This window comes from Lytechinus variegatus, chromosome 6 (genome assembly GCF_018143015.1).
Source record: "Lytechinus variegatus isolate NC3 chromosome 6, Lvar_3.0, whole genome shotgun sequence".
Classification (NCBI taxonomy): domain Eukaryota; kingdom Metazoa; phylum Echinodermata; class Echinoidea; order Temnopleuroida; family Toxopneustidae; genus Lytechinus; species Lytechinus variegatus.
In genome coordinates, this window is record NC_054745.1 from 46191042 (window position 1) to 46204114 (window position 13073).

The following is a 13073-nucleotide window of genomic DNA, read 5'->3' on the forward strand; positions in this document are numbered from 1 at the left end:
CAATTCCTAGAATGAGTCCTTAAAATGTCCCTTTTTCTGTTTTCTGATCTGAATATCAAAAATTTTCAGCTCGCGCTTCGCGCTCGCATAATTTGGTTAGTGAACTACGTAAGGTCTTCTTGAATTCCTACAAACAAGCCTTAAAATGCCCCTCTTCAGGTCTGAATTTCCTAAATTTTCAGCTCGCGCTTCGCGCTCGCAAAATTTGATTAGTGAGATGGGTATGTTAATCATGATTACAAGTGCTTTAAGTGCATGTTTAGATGTAATTCTAACAAAATCAGCAAGCGCTTATTGGCACTCCCATTAAATGACTGGTGAGATGTGTATAATCTTAATAGATAAAAGATTCCTAAAATATAGTCCTTAAAATCTTCCTGTTTGGGGTCAATATTTACAAAAATTTCAGTTCGCGCTTCGCGCTCGCATTATTTAGCGAGACAGGTACGTATCATAATTACAAAAGATTGATTGTAATGTCCCTTTTTAGGTTTGAATATCAAAAATTTTAAGCTCGCGCTTCGCGCTCGCATTATTTGACTAGTGAGATACATGTCCATTTATTGGCACTGTCCTTATAAAAATATCTCTATTAGGTCAGTATACCTGGCAACTGGGCGCGCTTTGCGAGCTCACTAGGCAGTTCCAAGTTTTTGCTGGTGCCCCCCAATGCCGTGACCCACGTTACGCCACTGATTATAGTGATTTTATGACAGGAATAATTCTGACAGATCTGACTGCAATTTTGACAACAATTTTCATACTTTAAAAATAGCTTACTCTAAAGAATGATAACAAGGTTGATTTCTATTCCATTAGGTTTTCCTTGTATTATTTTCTTTGACCAACAAGAATGTTTTAAGTCTTAATGATATTCTGAAAAGATTCGGTAAACTTGAACACAAACTTCAATTTCGTCATTTCCAAATGGGCTATGGCATCAATGGCATGATGAGCCAAAAAAAAATTGAGGGACCAAGTATGGCATACAGAGCAAAATTTTAGGTTTCAAAATCAACAAATTTTTGGATTGTGCTTGCATAAATTATTGTTAAGTAAGGTTCGCATTCAATTTACACAAAAAATGCTTAGAATGTCTACATGTAGTTATTAGGTCGGAATATTACAAATTTTTGAGCTCGTGCTTTGCGCTCGCATTATTTGATTGGTGAGTTATGTATCCTATTTATGAGTCACTAAATGCAGTCCAGAACAGCTTCCTTTTGTGGTCAGTAAAAATTTCAGCTCGTGTTTTGTGCTCGCGTTAATTTGTTTAGTAAGATGCACACCTTTTTCATGATTACAAAAACAGCTCGAAATATTTAAATTTCATTTCTTATTACATCTTATTACAACATCTCGCAAGGATGCCCTTTTAACATTGATTAGCACCATAATTGACCCAAAATCGAGTTTTACAACTTCAAAATTGATTTTTTTTTTCAAAACCACTTTCTCGCTATGCTTTCTATAGCGGGAAATTAAAGCCTAAATCAAAATATCTGTCTTATCAATTAGAAATCACTTAAAAAGCTTTGCTGAACTGCACCAAAATTCTCATTTTGACTTTGTAAGTGCATTTTTGGCTTTGACCCCCCCCCCAAAAAAAACATTCTGCCTCCCCTGTACCAGGTAGAGGAGAAAGACATATGTTGAGAACTTGAGAATGGGCATGCGAGGATCAGATCACCTTGGTAATAATAATTATTGCAATGTGAATCGCCTAGAACAATAATTTTTATGTCTAAATCTACATGATCTATCATGAAATTATTTTCGTTTTAAATGTACAAGGGTCAAAAATTTTGCTCGCTCACACCTTTTATACATTTGGTCCTGTGTGTCATGTATGCCGCCTAAGCATTGTTGTCTATTTTTTTTCCATATATTGTACAATTGAAATGCCTTGGCCTTGGCCTTGAGGTTTTCAGGCCTTGGGTTTCCATGCCTTGGCCTCAGCCTTGGTTATTGAAGCCTTGGCCTTGGGCATTAAAGCCTTGGCCTTGGAGGTTTGAGCCTTGACTACAACACTGATCCCCACTTTCAATCAGTGTCAATCCAATTGTTCTAGTTCTTGGTAGAGAGAATTTGAATAAACCTAATTTCACATGAGGAGGCGCAATAGCTCATTTGGTAGAGCTGGGGTTTCGGATTCCAGTGACCCGGGTTCGATTCCCGAGTGGTGCGCTAGTACCCTTTGGTAAGGCATTTATCCTCATTATCAGGTCCCTCAGAGAGGACCTTAAGCTGTCGGTCCCTTGGTTGCTTTCTTAGCAGTCAGGTAAAAAACCTTGGTATAACAAATGACATCATCGGCCAATCTAATGAATATTCATCAAGACATGCCTAGAACTGTTTCACTGGAATAATGCAAATCTTTAAAATTCAGTAACTTTGTTATTTGTTATCCAAGTTTGATCAAGTTTTCAGCATTTTGCTTTGTGAAATTTACTCAGTTTATTGAGATATAAATGTCTTCAGATCAGAGCATCCTTTAAGGCAAGCACACACTGTGCAATGCAATTGCACTAAGATATGATTGCAACAAGTTGTCACTTGGATCTTAGGTCAATCATGTCACATAGTAATTTATTTATTTTGATGTCTTGCATAAGTATTATTCACAAGCAAACATGGAGGGCTGTACACAAATGGTTGACACATACTAAAGCTATTATGTTTTCAATGTTGGGAGTCAAGATGTGAATAATAATTCTGAGCAGTGAATCTTTGCATATTCTTCCGAAACAAACTGAAAAAAAATGGATGGAAAAATCAACAATATTTGTGTTTTTAATTTTTTGCACTGCTGATGGTTCTCATTTACATTAATCTCAACCAACTCAAATCTCAACAATTTTATTTTGTAGAACGAAGGCATCGGAGAAAGCAGATAGATATCTGAATCCTCTAAATGTTTTATACCAGGTTGAAGATGTAATGGAAGATAATAGTGTAATTGTAGCAGACGGTGGAGACTTTGTTGGAAGTGCTGCTTATATACTAAGGTTAGTAATGTATTGAGATGATGATGATTATGATGAAATAGTTAAGGCAATACTGCTGATGCTCCAATAATACATTAATATTAATTGGTAGTGTTTAGCAATATTTTATTATGCTGCTGATATTTATTTGACATTTTTGAAAAATTGTTCAGTGTATCCATTTCATATTTGCTAGAAATTTGTAATCTTAATTTGAATTTTTTAGCTAAATCTCACTGTCAAGTGCATCACATTGGTAATTGGAGCTAGCACAATAGCAAACGCTAACCAAGAAAAGCCCTAAATAAATCGTCTTTTTATCCTAGTTTATAACAAATGTATTCAATTTTCTGTAAAAGCTGACATTGAAATTCTATTCAAATTGGCCATAGTACTAAAGACTATTGGAAGCCCAAAGAAATATTGGAAAGCTATGCAGATGAAAAATATAACATTGCAAGTTTCATTTATTCTTACTGCTTACCAGATGAATTTTTGTGCATTGTATGTGATAAGAGCTTAGATTACAATTGTTTGGTAAGACCGGTGTGTTGGAAGGGCATCCATCTGGGCGGTCAGAAGTTCAAATCAAAATGAATGTTTGTACAGCAAATATTCAGCTGATAAGCTGTGAAAAATGAGAGAATTGGCAAAGTGAGTTGTTACATCTTGTCTTAATATTAGTTATTCTAATTTTTAGCATATAATCCGTCAATTTACTTTTTCAGTTGGTGTATAACTGGTGTTGGTTTTCTTACACAGACCAAGAGGTCCTCTAAAGTGGTTAGATCCTGGTGCATTTGGGACTCTTGGCGTCGGTGGTGGCTTTGCTCTTGGTGCCAAACTTTGCAACCCTGATGCCAACATCTGGATTGTTTATGGTGATGGATCATTAGGTTATAGCTTGATTGAGTTTGACACGTACAGCCGTCATAACACACCTGTTATTGCAGTGATTGGCAACGATGCGTGTTGGACTCAGATCTGTAGGGAACAGGTCCCTATATTAGGATCAAGAGTTAGCTGTGATCTAGCTGTAAGTACTAAGAACTGTAGACTATAGTATTTTAACAGTCAATGGAAGTTTATCCTCAAGGGATTCATTCATTGTGTTCATATGCTTTTTTTAAGCATGCATAACTTGCTTATTTCACAACTAATTTTGATGAAACTTGTTTTAAATTGTTCCTCTTATTTTACTCTTTCAATAAGATTGTTTCTTATATTGGGTTTTGGTTTCCTTTAATGTTCCCAATATTCTAAATTTCATAACTTTCTTGGTCTTTTGCTTGATTTTTCTCTTTTACATGAATCCATCTGGTTTCAATGACTTCAATTTTTCTTTAAACTTAACAAGTGTCGAATAGGGATGAAATACATTTGTCTTATACTTCCTATGGGGATCCTCAAATTGGCAAACATGCTTTAAAATGGCTGGTTTTGTGGACAAATCTCCACTTGTTTTATACACCATTTTTCAGATTTTCCCTATTATCTTTAAAATTACATATTGCCTCATTCTGAGCATAAAATATGTATTGGGAAAATATAATTTACACCACATATGTCAAGGCCAGGAGGAGATGATGTGAGTATGCACATTTAAAATGAAGGGGAAAATATGTGTACAAAACAAATGGAGGGTTTTCCACAAAATCAGCCATTTTGAAGCATGTTTGCCAATCTGAGGATCCCCATAGAAAGTACAACAAGACTTTTCAAACTTCCATAACTCGCTTATTCTAAAACTGATTTTGCTGAAACTTGCTTTAGATTGTTCCTCTCAACAATATGTTTGCTCCTCTTCTCTGATGCTGGATCCCTTTAATGCTTTACATACCATCCCATGTCACCAACATCTCTGCTGCTGGATCCCTTTAATGCTTTACATACCATCCCATGTCACCAACATCTCTGATGCTGGATCCCTTTAATGCTTTACATACCATGTCACCAACATCTCTGATGCTGGATCCCTTTAATGCTTTACATACCATGTCACCAACATCTCTGATGCTGGATCCCTTTAATACTTTACATACCATGTCACCAACATCTCTGCTGCTGGATCCCTTTAATGCTTTACATACCATGTCACCAACATCTCTGATGCTGGATCCCTTTAATGCTTTACATACCATCCCATGTCACCAACATCTCTGATGCTGGATCCCTTTAATACTTTACATACCATCCCATGTCACCAACATCTCTGATGCTGGATCCCTTTAATGCTTTACATACCATCCCATGTCACCAACATCTCTGATGCTGGATCCCTTTAATGCTTTACATACCATGTCACCAACATCTCTGATGCTGGATCCCTTTAATGCTTTACATACCATGTCACCAACATCTCTGATGCTGGATCCCTTTAATGCTTTACATACCATGTCACCAACATCTCTGATGCTGGATCCCTTTAATGCTTTACATACCATGTCACCAACATCTCTGATGCTGGATCCCTTTAATACTTTACATACCATGTCACCAACATCTCTGATGCTGGATCCCTTTAATGCTTTACATACCATGTCACCAACATCTCTGATGCTGGATCCCTTTAATACTTTACATACCATGTCACCAACATCTCTGATGCTGGATCCCTTTAATGCTTTACATACCATGTCACCAACATCTCTGATGCTGGATCCCTTTAATACTTTACATACCATGTCACCAACATCTCTGATGCTGGATCCCTTTAATGCTTTACATACCATGTCACCAACATCTCTGATGCTGGATCCCTTTAATACTTTACATACCATGTCACCAACATCTCTGATGCTGGATCCCTTTAATGCTTTACATACCATCCCATGTCACCAACATCTCTGATGCTGGATCCCTTTAATACTTTACATACCATCCCATGTCACCAACATCTCTGATGCTGGATCCCTTTAATGCTTTACATACCATCCCATGTCACCAACATCTCTGATGCTGGATCCCTTTAATGCTTTACATACCATGTCACCAACATCTCTGATGCTGGATCCCTTTAATGCTTTACATACCATGTCACCAACATCTCTGATGCTGGATCCCTTTAATGCTTTACATACCATCCCATGTCACCAACATCTCTGATGCTGGATCCCTTTAATACTTTACATACCATCCCATGTCACCAACATCTCTGATGCTGGATCCCTTTAATGCTTTACATACCATCCCATGTCACCAACATCTCTGATGCTGGATCCCTTTAATGCTTTACATACCATGTCACCAACATCTCTGATGCTGGATCCCTTTAATACTTTACATACCATGTCACCAACATCTCTGCTGCTGGATCCCTTTAATGCTTTACATACCATGTCACCAACATCTCTGATGCTGGATCCCTTTAATGCTTTACATACCATCCCATGTCACCAACATCTCTGATGCTGGATCCCTTTAATGCTTTACATACCATGTCACCAACATCTCTGATGCTGGATCCCTTTAATACTTTACATACCATGTCACCAACATCTCTGATGCTGGATCCCTTTAATGCTTTACATACCATGTCACCAACATCTCTGATGCTGGATCCCTTTAATACTTTACATACCATGTCACCAACATCTCTGATGCTGGATCCCTTTAATGCTTTACATACCATGTCACCAACATCTCTGATGCTGGATCCCTTTAATACTTTACATACCATCCCATGTCACCAACATCTCTGATGCTGGATCCCTTTAATGCTTTACATACCATCCCATGTCACCAACATCTCTGATGCTGGATCCCTTTAATGCTTTACATACCATGTCACCAACATCTCTGATGCTGGATCCCTTTAATGCTTTACATACCATGTCACCAACATCTCTGATGCTGGATCCCTTTAATGCTTTACATACCATCCCATGTCACCAACATCTCTGATGCCGTACATTTTCCCAATTACCCTTATTAGTACTTATTTTATTTCAGTTGTCTCTTATCTAGTCTATTGCAAGATCTGGTATTTTTATTTTATGAGATTACTTGAGTCTAAAGGGGAGAGTGTGACATCACAAATCTTATTTGCATTGCCAATGTGAGGATTGCCATAGCACATCCAAATGTGTGTCCAATTTTACTAAAACTTTTTATTATCATATTCTTTCAGTATTATGTTTTCAAACAAACTAACTTGTTCCATATGATTTATTCTTTCTTAACTCTTTTTGAAAATAATTTTCCTGACAGTTCTGTGACTATGACAAGGCGGTTGAAGGAATTGGTGGCGTAGGTATCAAGTTAACAAATGAATCTAAAGATGAGATACATCAGAAGCTGATTGAAGCTCAGGAGATCAGTAAGAAAGGCAAACCAGTCCTCATCAACTGCCTCATTGGAAAAACCGACTTCAGAAATGGATCTATATCGGTCTAATCAGTCTATGGTCACAACTAGACGTCTTTGTGAATTGAATCTCAGCATATCTCTTTCATCCATACATTTAAAGGCACACCTTATGATTGGTCCGTGACTAGAATAACACGTAGTATAATTTGATGCTAATATTGAGACATGAAATACCTTACTGTATAATGTTCTAAATCATTGTACGAATACATATGTTCAAATCTGTGAATATGCTATCATCTTTCTTAGAATAAAAGTAAATTTGATATCTAGTTGTTATGATGTCATAGCGGTTGTACGGTTGGCTACGATTTGAAACTTAATTGGCCTTTATTCCAAAATAAAGGCTTGCAATCTTTCAAAATGGTTATATTAGTATTCTTTCAATTAATTTCAACCTGTAATAAAATGTGTTCCATTCATATTCTCAGAATACTAGCAAAATGGGATTTGTTCCAAAATCGGATCGCGAGCAGCCGTAAGGCGTGCGGTTGCCTTAAGATTTCTTCTCTTAGATCTATACACCCTGAATAAGTATGATCCATTTTATCTTGAGGCACACACACCAGACCTGCAAGGCACTAACAACATGCGCCTGGCTTAGTGTACAGCTAAGGAGCTCAGATGAACTTCTCAATCTGTTTAAAATGCGTTTGCAGTAAGAAGTACATACAAATTAAACATTCAAATGTACATGGTGAGTTCTGACCAATTCATAAGGAAACAATTTACTCCGTTTTCCTGAATGGAATCAATATTTATGAGCAATAAACCTCCTTGCCTCACGTGGAAAATTCAGTCATATATTCTTTGTTCAATTAGCCGATAATAATGATAATAACATTTGTATAAAGGCACTTATAACTTCTGTTTCTTAGTGCACAATATTACCTGGATCTAAAATTTAAAGCGTAATTAAAGAAAGCTTAGCCATGAATTTATTAAAGGATTTGTATTGCTTTTCTCATCGCTACAGGAATCATGCTTACTAATCCTTGCATTTCATCATAGTTCAAACAATGGTGCTTCATTTGGGAAACATGCGGCATTGTTAACATTGAATCTTAATCAAGATTAAAGTTTTGAAATGTCATCATAACTTTGAAAGTATATGGACCTTGTACATGAAACTTATAAATGAGAGTTATGGTGTATCACTGAAGATCCTGCCTGAGGTTCAGGTCACATGACCAAGGTCAAAAGTCATTTAGGGTCAACCAACTTCGGCCATGTTGGGGGTATTTGTGGAATTGTCATAACTTTTAAAGTTTTTGGATATAGTTGAAGTTTGGACATATGAGCAACCATGTATCCCTGAATATCATGGGCGTGTTTCAGGTCACATGACCAAGATCAAAGGTCATTTAAGGTTAATGATCTTTGGCTGTGTTGAATTGGCATCATATCTTAGAAAGTTTTTGGATCTAGTTTGGTAATCAAGTATGAATGATTGTTTTTCACATATTTTAGGTCATATGATCATGGTAAAAAGTCATTTTGGGTCTATGGGCATAGTATTTTATTATCATATAAATGTTTTGTTGTGTGAATAATTATTCAATAGCTGTTTTCAAAGTCAGCACTGCTGCTATATCGAATCGCGTAATGCAAGTGAGACTGCCAGTAGCGTTCCACTTGTTATTATTAATGTAGGCTTTCTTCTTTAGTACAATCCATCATTGATATGGAAATATTATGTTATACATGTCATTATGTGAAATTAGCTTTGTTTCACTGTCATTGTCCTATTAGAAATAATTTCGGGCACCACTAAATTGTTTGAGTTTTGCGAGAAAATTATTTAATATCGGCATGTTTCTAGTTGCAATATTTAATCTTTGGCCCATATTGCTCTACTTTGGCAAGAGTGTAATGTATTTTGTGTCTACCAATATATACTATCCATATCTTGATCAGTGTGTTTGTATGACACTACATGTTATGTACATGTATGTCAAAGTAGGAAAACGTAGACGCGTTTATGCGACCTCGAGCCAGAATCATGATTTGAATCATGATTCAAAAGACAAACATGAATCACAATATCACAGAATCAGCGTTAGATGACCTTCATTCCAATGCTGTTTCTTCTCAGATTCGGGCCAATCCAGTGCGCATCACTAGTGCGCAGTTTGACAGAGGAAGTTTTTTGCACGTGTTTCGGCTCTCGAAAAATCTTTTGCTTCCAGAATTCTGTCTATGCCTCATTCTGTTTACTTCTATCATATAGGGTCCATATGCTTCTATTCATCTTGTTAGTTTATCCAAAATGGTGATCGGAAGTGAATTTCAGCGTAGATCCAATTTAATATTGATACTGTATACTCAACAACAACTAAGATCATTGTCTGTCCAGTTACTTACTAGAGCTTGAAGTTGAAGACATGACCAAAAAATGAAAAGTAGTGGACGATGCGATGTCCAACACAGAACTTGAACATGACAAGAAATGCATGCATAGTACATAATCATGTACATACAATGAGCATATAGAGCGCCTTGAGCTTGGCAAGAGTCAAACCGAAAGTAGCCTGACACAACAGTGAGGTCATAGAATCATGATGGTAATCACGATATCGTTTATTCGAACATTTTTGTACGTGATTCTGCAAACACGTCTTTCCAATCGCCCCTTTTTTCGTGTTTCATGTTTGTTATTCTAATCATGATTATATTCAATTTCGACTAAACGCAATCGTGATTCTGCAGAATCATGATTCAGATCATGATTCTAGGGTAAAAAAGTGGCGGATAAACGCACCCCAAGTCAGGGCCAGTCATTTGTGTTTATAAAAAAATTTTGTTAATCCTATCTGAAATAACTGGGTTATTTTAGACCAACATATACTGGGGGGGTCAATTTGACCCCCCTCCCTCAGATCTCTGTCATTGATTGCGCAGGCCCGTGGAGCCGGATTAAAACTGCAAGACTGTTCAGTAAAATTAATTGCTTATAGTTTTTTTATTAATTATACAAATAAGCATATGAAATTTGCCCTTAATTTTGTTTTTGTGTATTATGTTGCCTTTAACTCAATATATATAGCTAGTAGAATGCTAATTTTTTGGTGAACAAAGATTTTCACATTTCTAACAAAAATCTACAAAATAATTGCTGAAAAATTATTGATTTCTTATGTATCTTATTGTTTTTAAAATTCTTATGTATTTCTTTGTTTTTCAAACCTTTGTTTTTTATTGTCTTTTTCAATGAACTTTGTCATGGAACCTTTTGCGATCATCTATAACATACAATAAATCCATTTTAAACAACAAAAGTAAAAATAGTCATTTTTATGATTTTTGGTTGAAAAACAAAATTTGCATTGACTTTGTACACATAATCACGTTTTTGAGCTGTTTTGGGACCGACATGTGCTTACAAAATGTTGCGTACTTTCGGAACCATGTACCCGGGCATTGCAAATTTGGTCTTAAAAGATGCGTAAGACTTGAAAGTAAAAAGTCAGCAAGCGGCGTGGTCAAAAAACATGCGCGGCGGCGTAGCGGCGAAATTTACTAGTTTCTAGTTTCTCCATCATCCTTTAAAGCACTTGAGACTCAGGTGAGGTCATTCCAGCCAGGGGCCCGTTGCATAAAACTTTTTTTCCTGAGAAAACTCAGGTTGTTTTTACCGGAGTTTTTGCCTTGTGTTAAAGTCAATGGCAGAAATCAGACTAACCTAAGTTTTCAGTTTTTACCAGAGTTTTCTAAGGTAAAAAGTTTTATGCAATAGGCTGTAGGAGTGTCATATCTAGACTGATATTTAACCATTCTTATAATTATCATCATTATTATTTACCATTTCTCATCATCTGGTATTCCAAATTATGAGAAATTAGAAATTGCATTACAATCAATTATTCACCGCATTGCAAATCATAGTACAACTGGCAAGGTATGTATATACAGGAAACTAATTTTCAGTTACAAATACAGAGCTGCCAAGTAGTACTGATTTTCAGTATTTAGTACTGAAAAATGAGAAGAATACTGATAGTTTCATGTAAAATACTGATTTCTTAAGTTTCAGCTTTACATGTGGTCCTATGGTATTCTTTGAAAATACTGATTTCCTCACCGAAATACTGATTTTCAGCTTTAAAAATACTGAAATGTTCTTTTTCTGGTTGGTAGCTCTGCAAATATATTAATATAGATTGCTATTTTTTTGTATTGAGGCCTGTTATGGGGAGCCAAAAATTCAAAACTTCTGTTTAAGTTGTATATTTCTTATGTTTACTGTTTTGTTTCCTTTTGCTTTCATAACAGAATAACACTTCAAATGACCATTCCCATACAATTATGAACAATTTGAGTGCCATATATGTTATATGTAGTTGACATCCACCTCTACGCTTGTGCAATTTTTTGTGCCGATCTTTTGATTAGCAGGCAAGATCTGAATGGTGATGATCATACAGGTCATAATTATTGACAACAGATCAGGCATCTTACACAATTTAAAAAAAAATATGTAACAAAAGTTTTTTGAAAATGTATAGACTCATTCATAGCAAAAAAGAAACAAATATGCAAAAAAAAAGAACTTTTTGCACCACTTGTCTAGACTCAGGTTTCCTCCTATTGAACATGTTTGGATTAGTTTCAGATCTGTATGATAAATAAGAATCTTTGTGTCATTTTATACCTGTTTAAGAATAGATTGTTTGTGTATATTTTTGTTTCATGTTTGAAGCTCAGTCATTTTCATATGAAATTTTGTTTATTTTGATGTAAATTGAGTTTAGCTGGTAACAATCTTATGCAACAAGTGCTACCAAGGAGCTAATGTGATACCTCTTTAAAGGAAAATGAAACCTTTGGGACGAGGTACCTTGTGCAAAAACAAAAATTCCAAGAAACAGATCAACAAGAATTTGAGAAAAATTGAATATATAATAAGAAAGTTATGAGCATTTGAAGTTTTGATCATTATTGTAATGTAGATCCTCCTATTGGCAATGCAACAAAGATGTGTGATGTCACTTGTGAACAACTTTCCATTAATTTTGTATATACAATCAGCCTCTTTTATCACATCTATTAGTAGATTATGCATTCTTTATGCAATGAGGGCATGTAATATAGATTTTCAAAGAACACAAGTATGGATGAAAAGTTTATCTCACTATAGGAAAGAAAAAGAGACATTTTGAATACCGGTAGTTGTTCACATGTGACATCACAAATCTTTGTCACATTGCCAATAAGAGGATATCTATGGCATTAGTGATCACAACATTAAAATGCTCATAACTTTCTCATTATTTGTCCGATTTTTCTCAAACTTTCTTTCATCTTATTCATTGATTTTTCTGTTTCCACACAAGCCCACTCATTCCAAAGGTCTTAACTATGTATTTTTTACTTTGAGTTTGATTTTGTTCAACATAAGTGAGCATTATGTCCCTGTGATTAGATCCAAGTTAAATCTCAAATTCTTTGGCAAATAATGTTGATATGATTTCATCACTTAACCTATAGGGAGGACTTTTAAACCTTAATCCAGGGATATGTCTCCCTGTTTAATGTTTGGTTTGTGATATGTAGGAGACTTTTTTTTACTGAATAATGGAAAATGAAATAGCAACAAGATATTGGCTATTAAGATTTTTTCATTCCTTGTGATGAATTGTGATGGTGGTGATAGTGATGATGATCGTGGTGATGGTGGTTGTGATGGTAACAATGGTGGTGGTGGTGGTGATGGTGATG

The 13073-nt window shown here is 35.7% G+C and overlaps 1 protein-coding gene across 1 annotated transcript in view; it reads left to right on the forward strand.

Annotated features, from left to right (window-relative positions):
- Positions 1-8732, forward strand: part of LOC121417541 (2-hydroxyacyl-CoA lyase 2-like) — a 44230-nt gene extending 35498 nt beyond the window's left edge. The window contains exons 11-13 of the mRNA XM_041611267.1: positions 2871-3008; positions 3750-4023; positions 7197-8732. Coding sequence (XP_041467201.1) covers positions 2871-3008; positions 3750-4023; positions 7197-7382 — 598 coding nt within the window. The 3' untranslated portion in view covers positions 7383-8732. The remainder of the gene's footprint in view (positions 1-2870; positions 3009-3749; positions 4024-7196) is intronic.
- The last annotated feature ends 4341 nt before the right edge of the window (positions 8733-13073 follow it).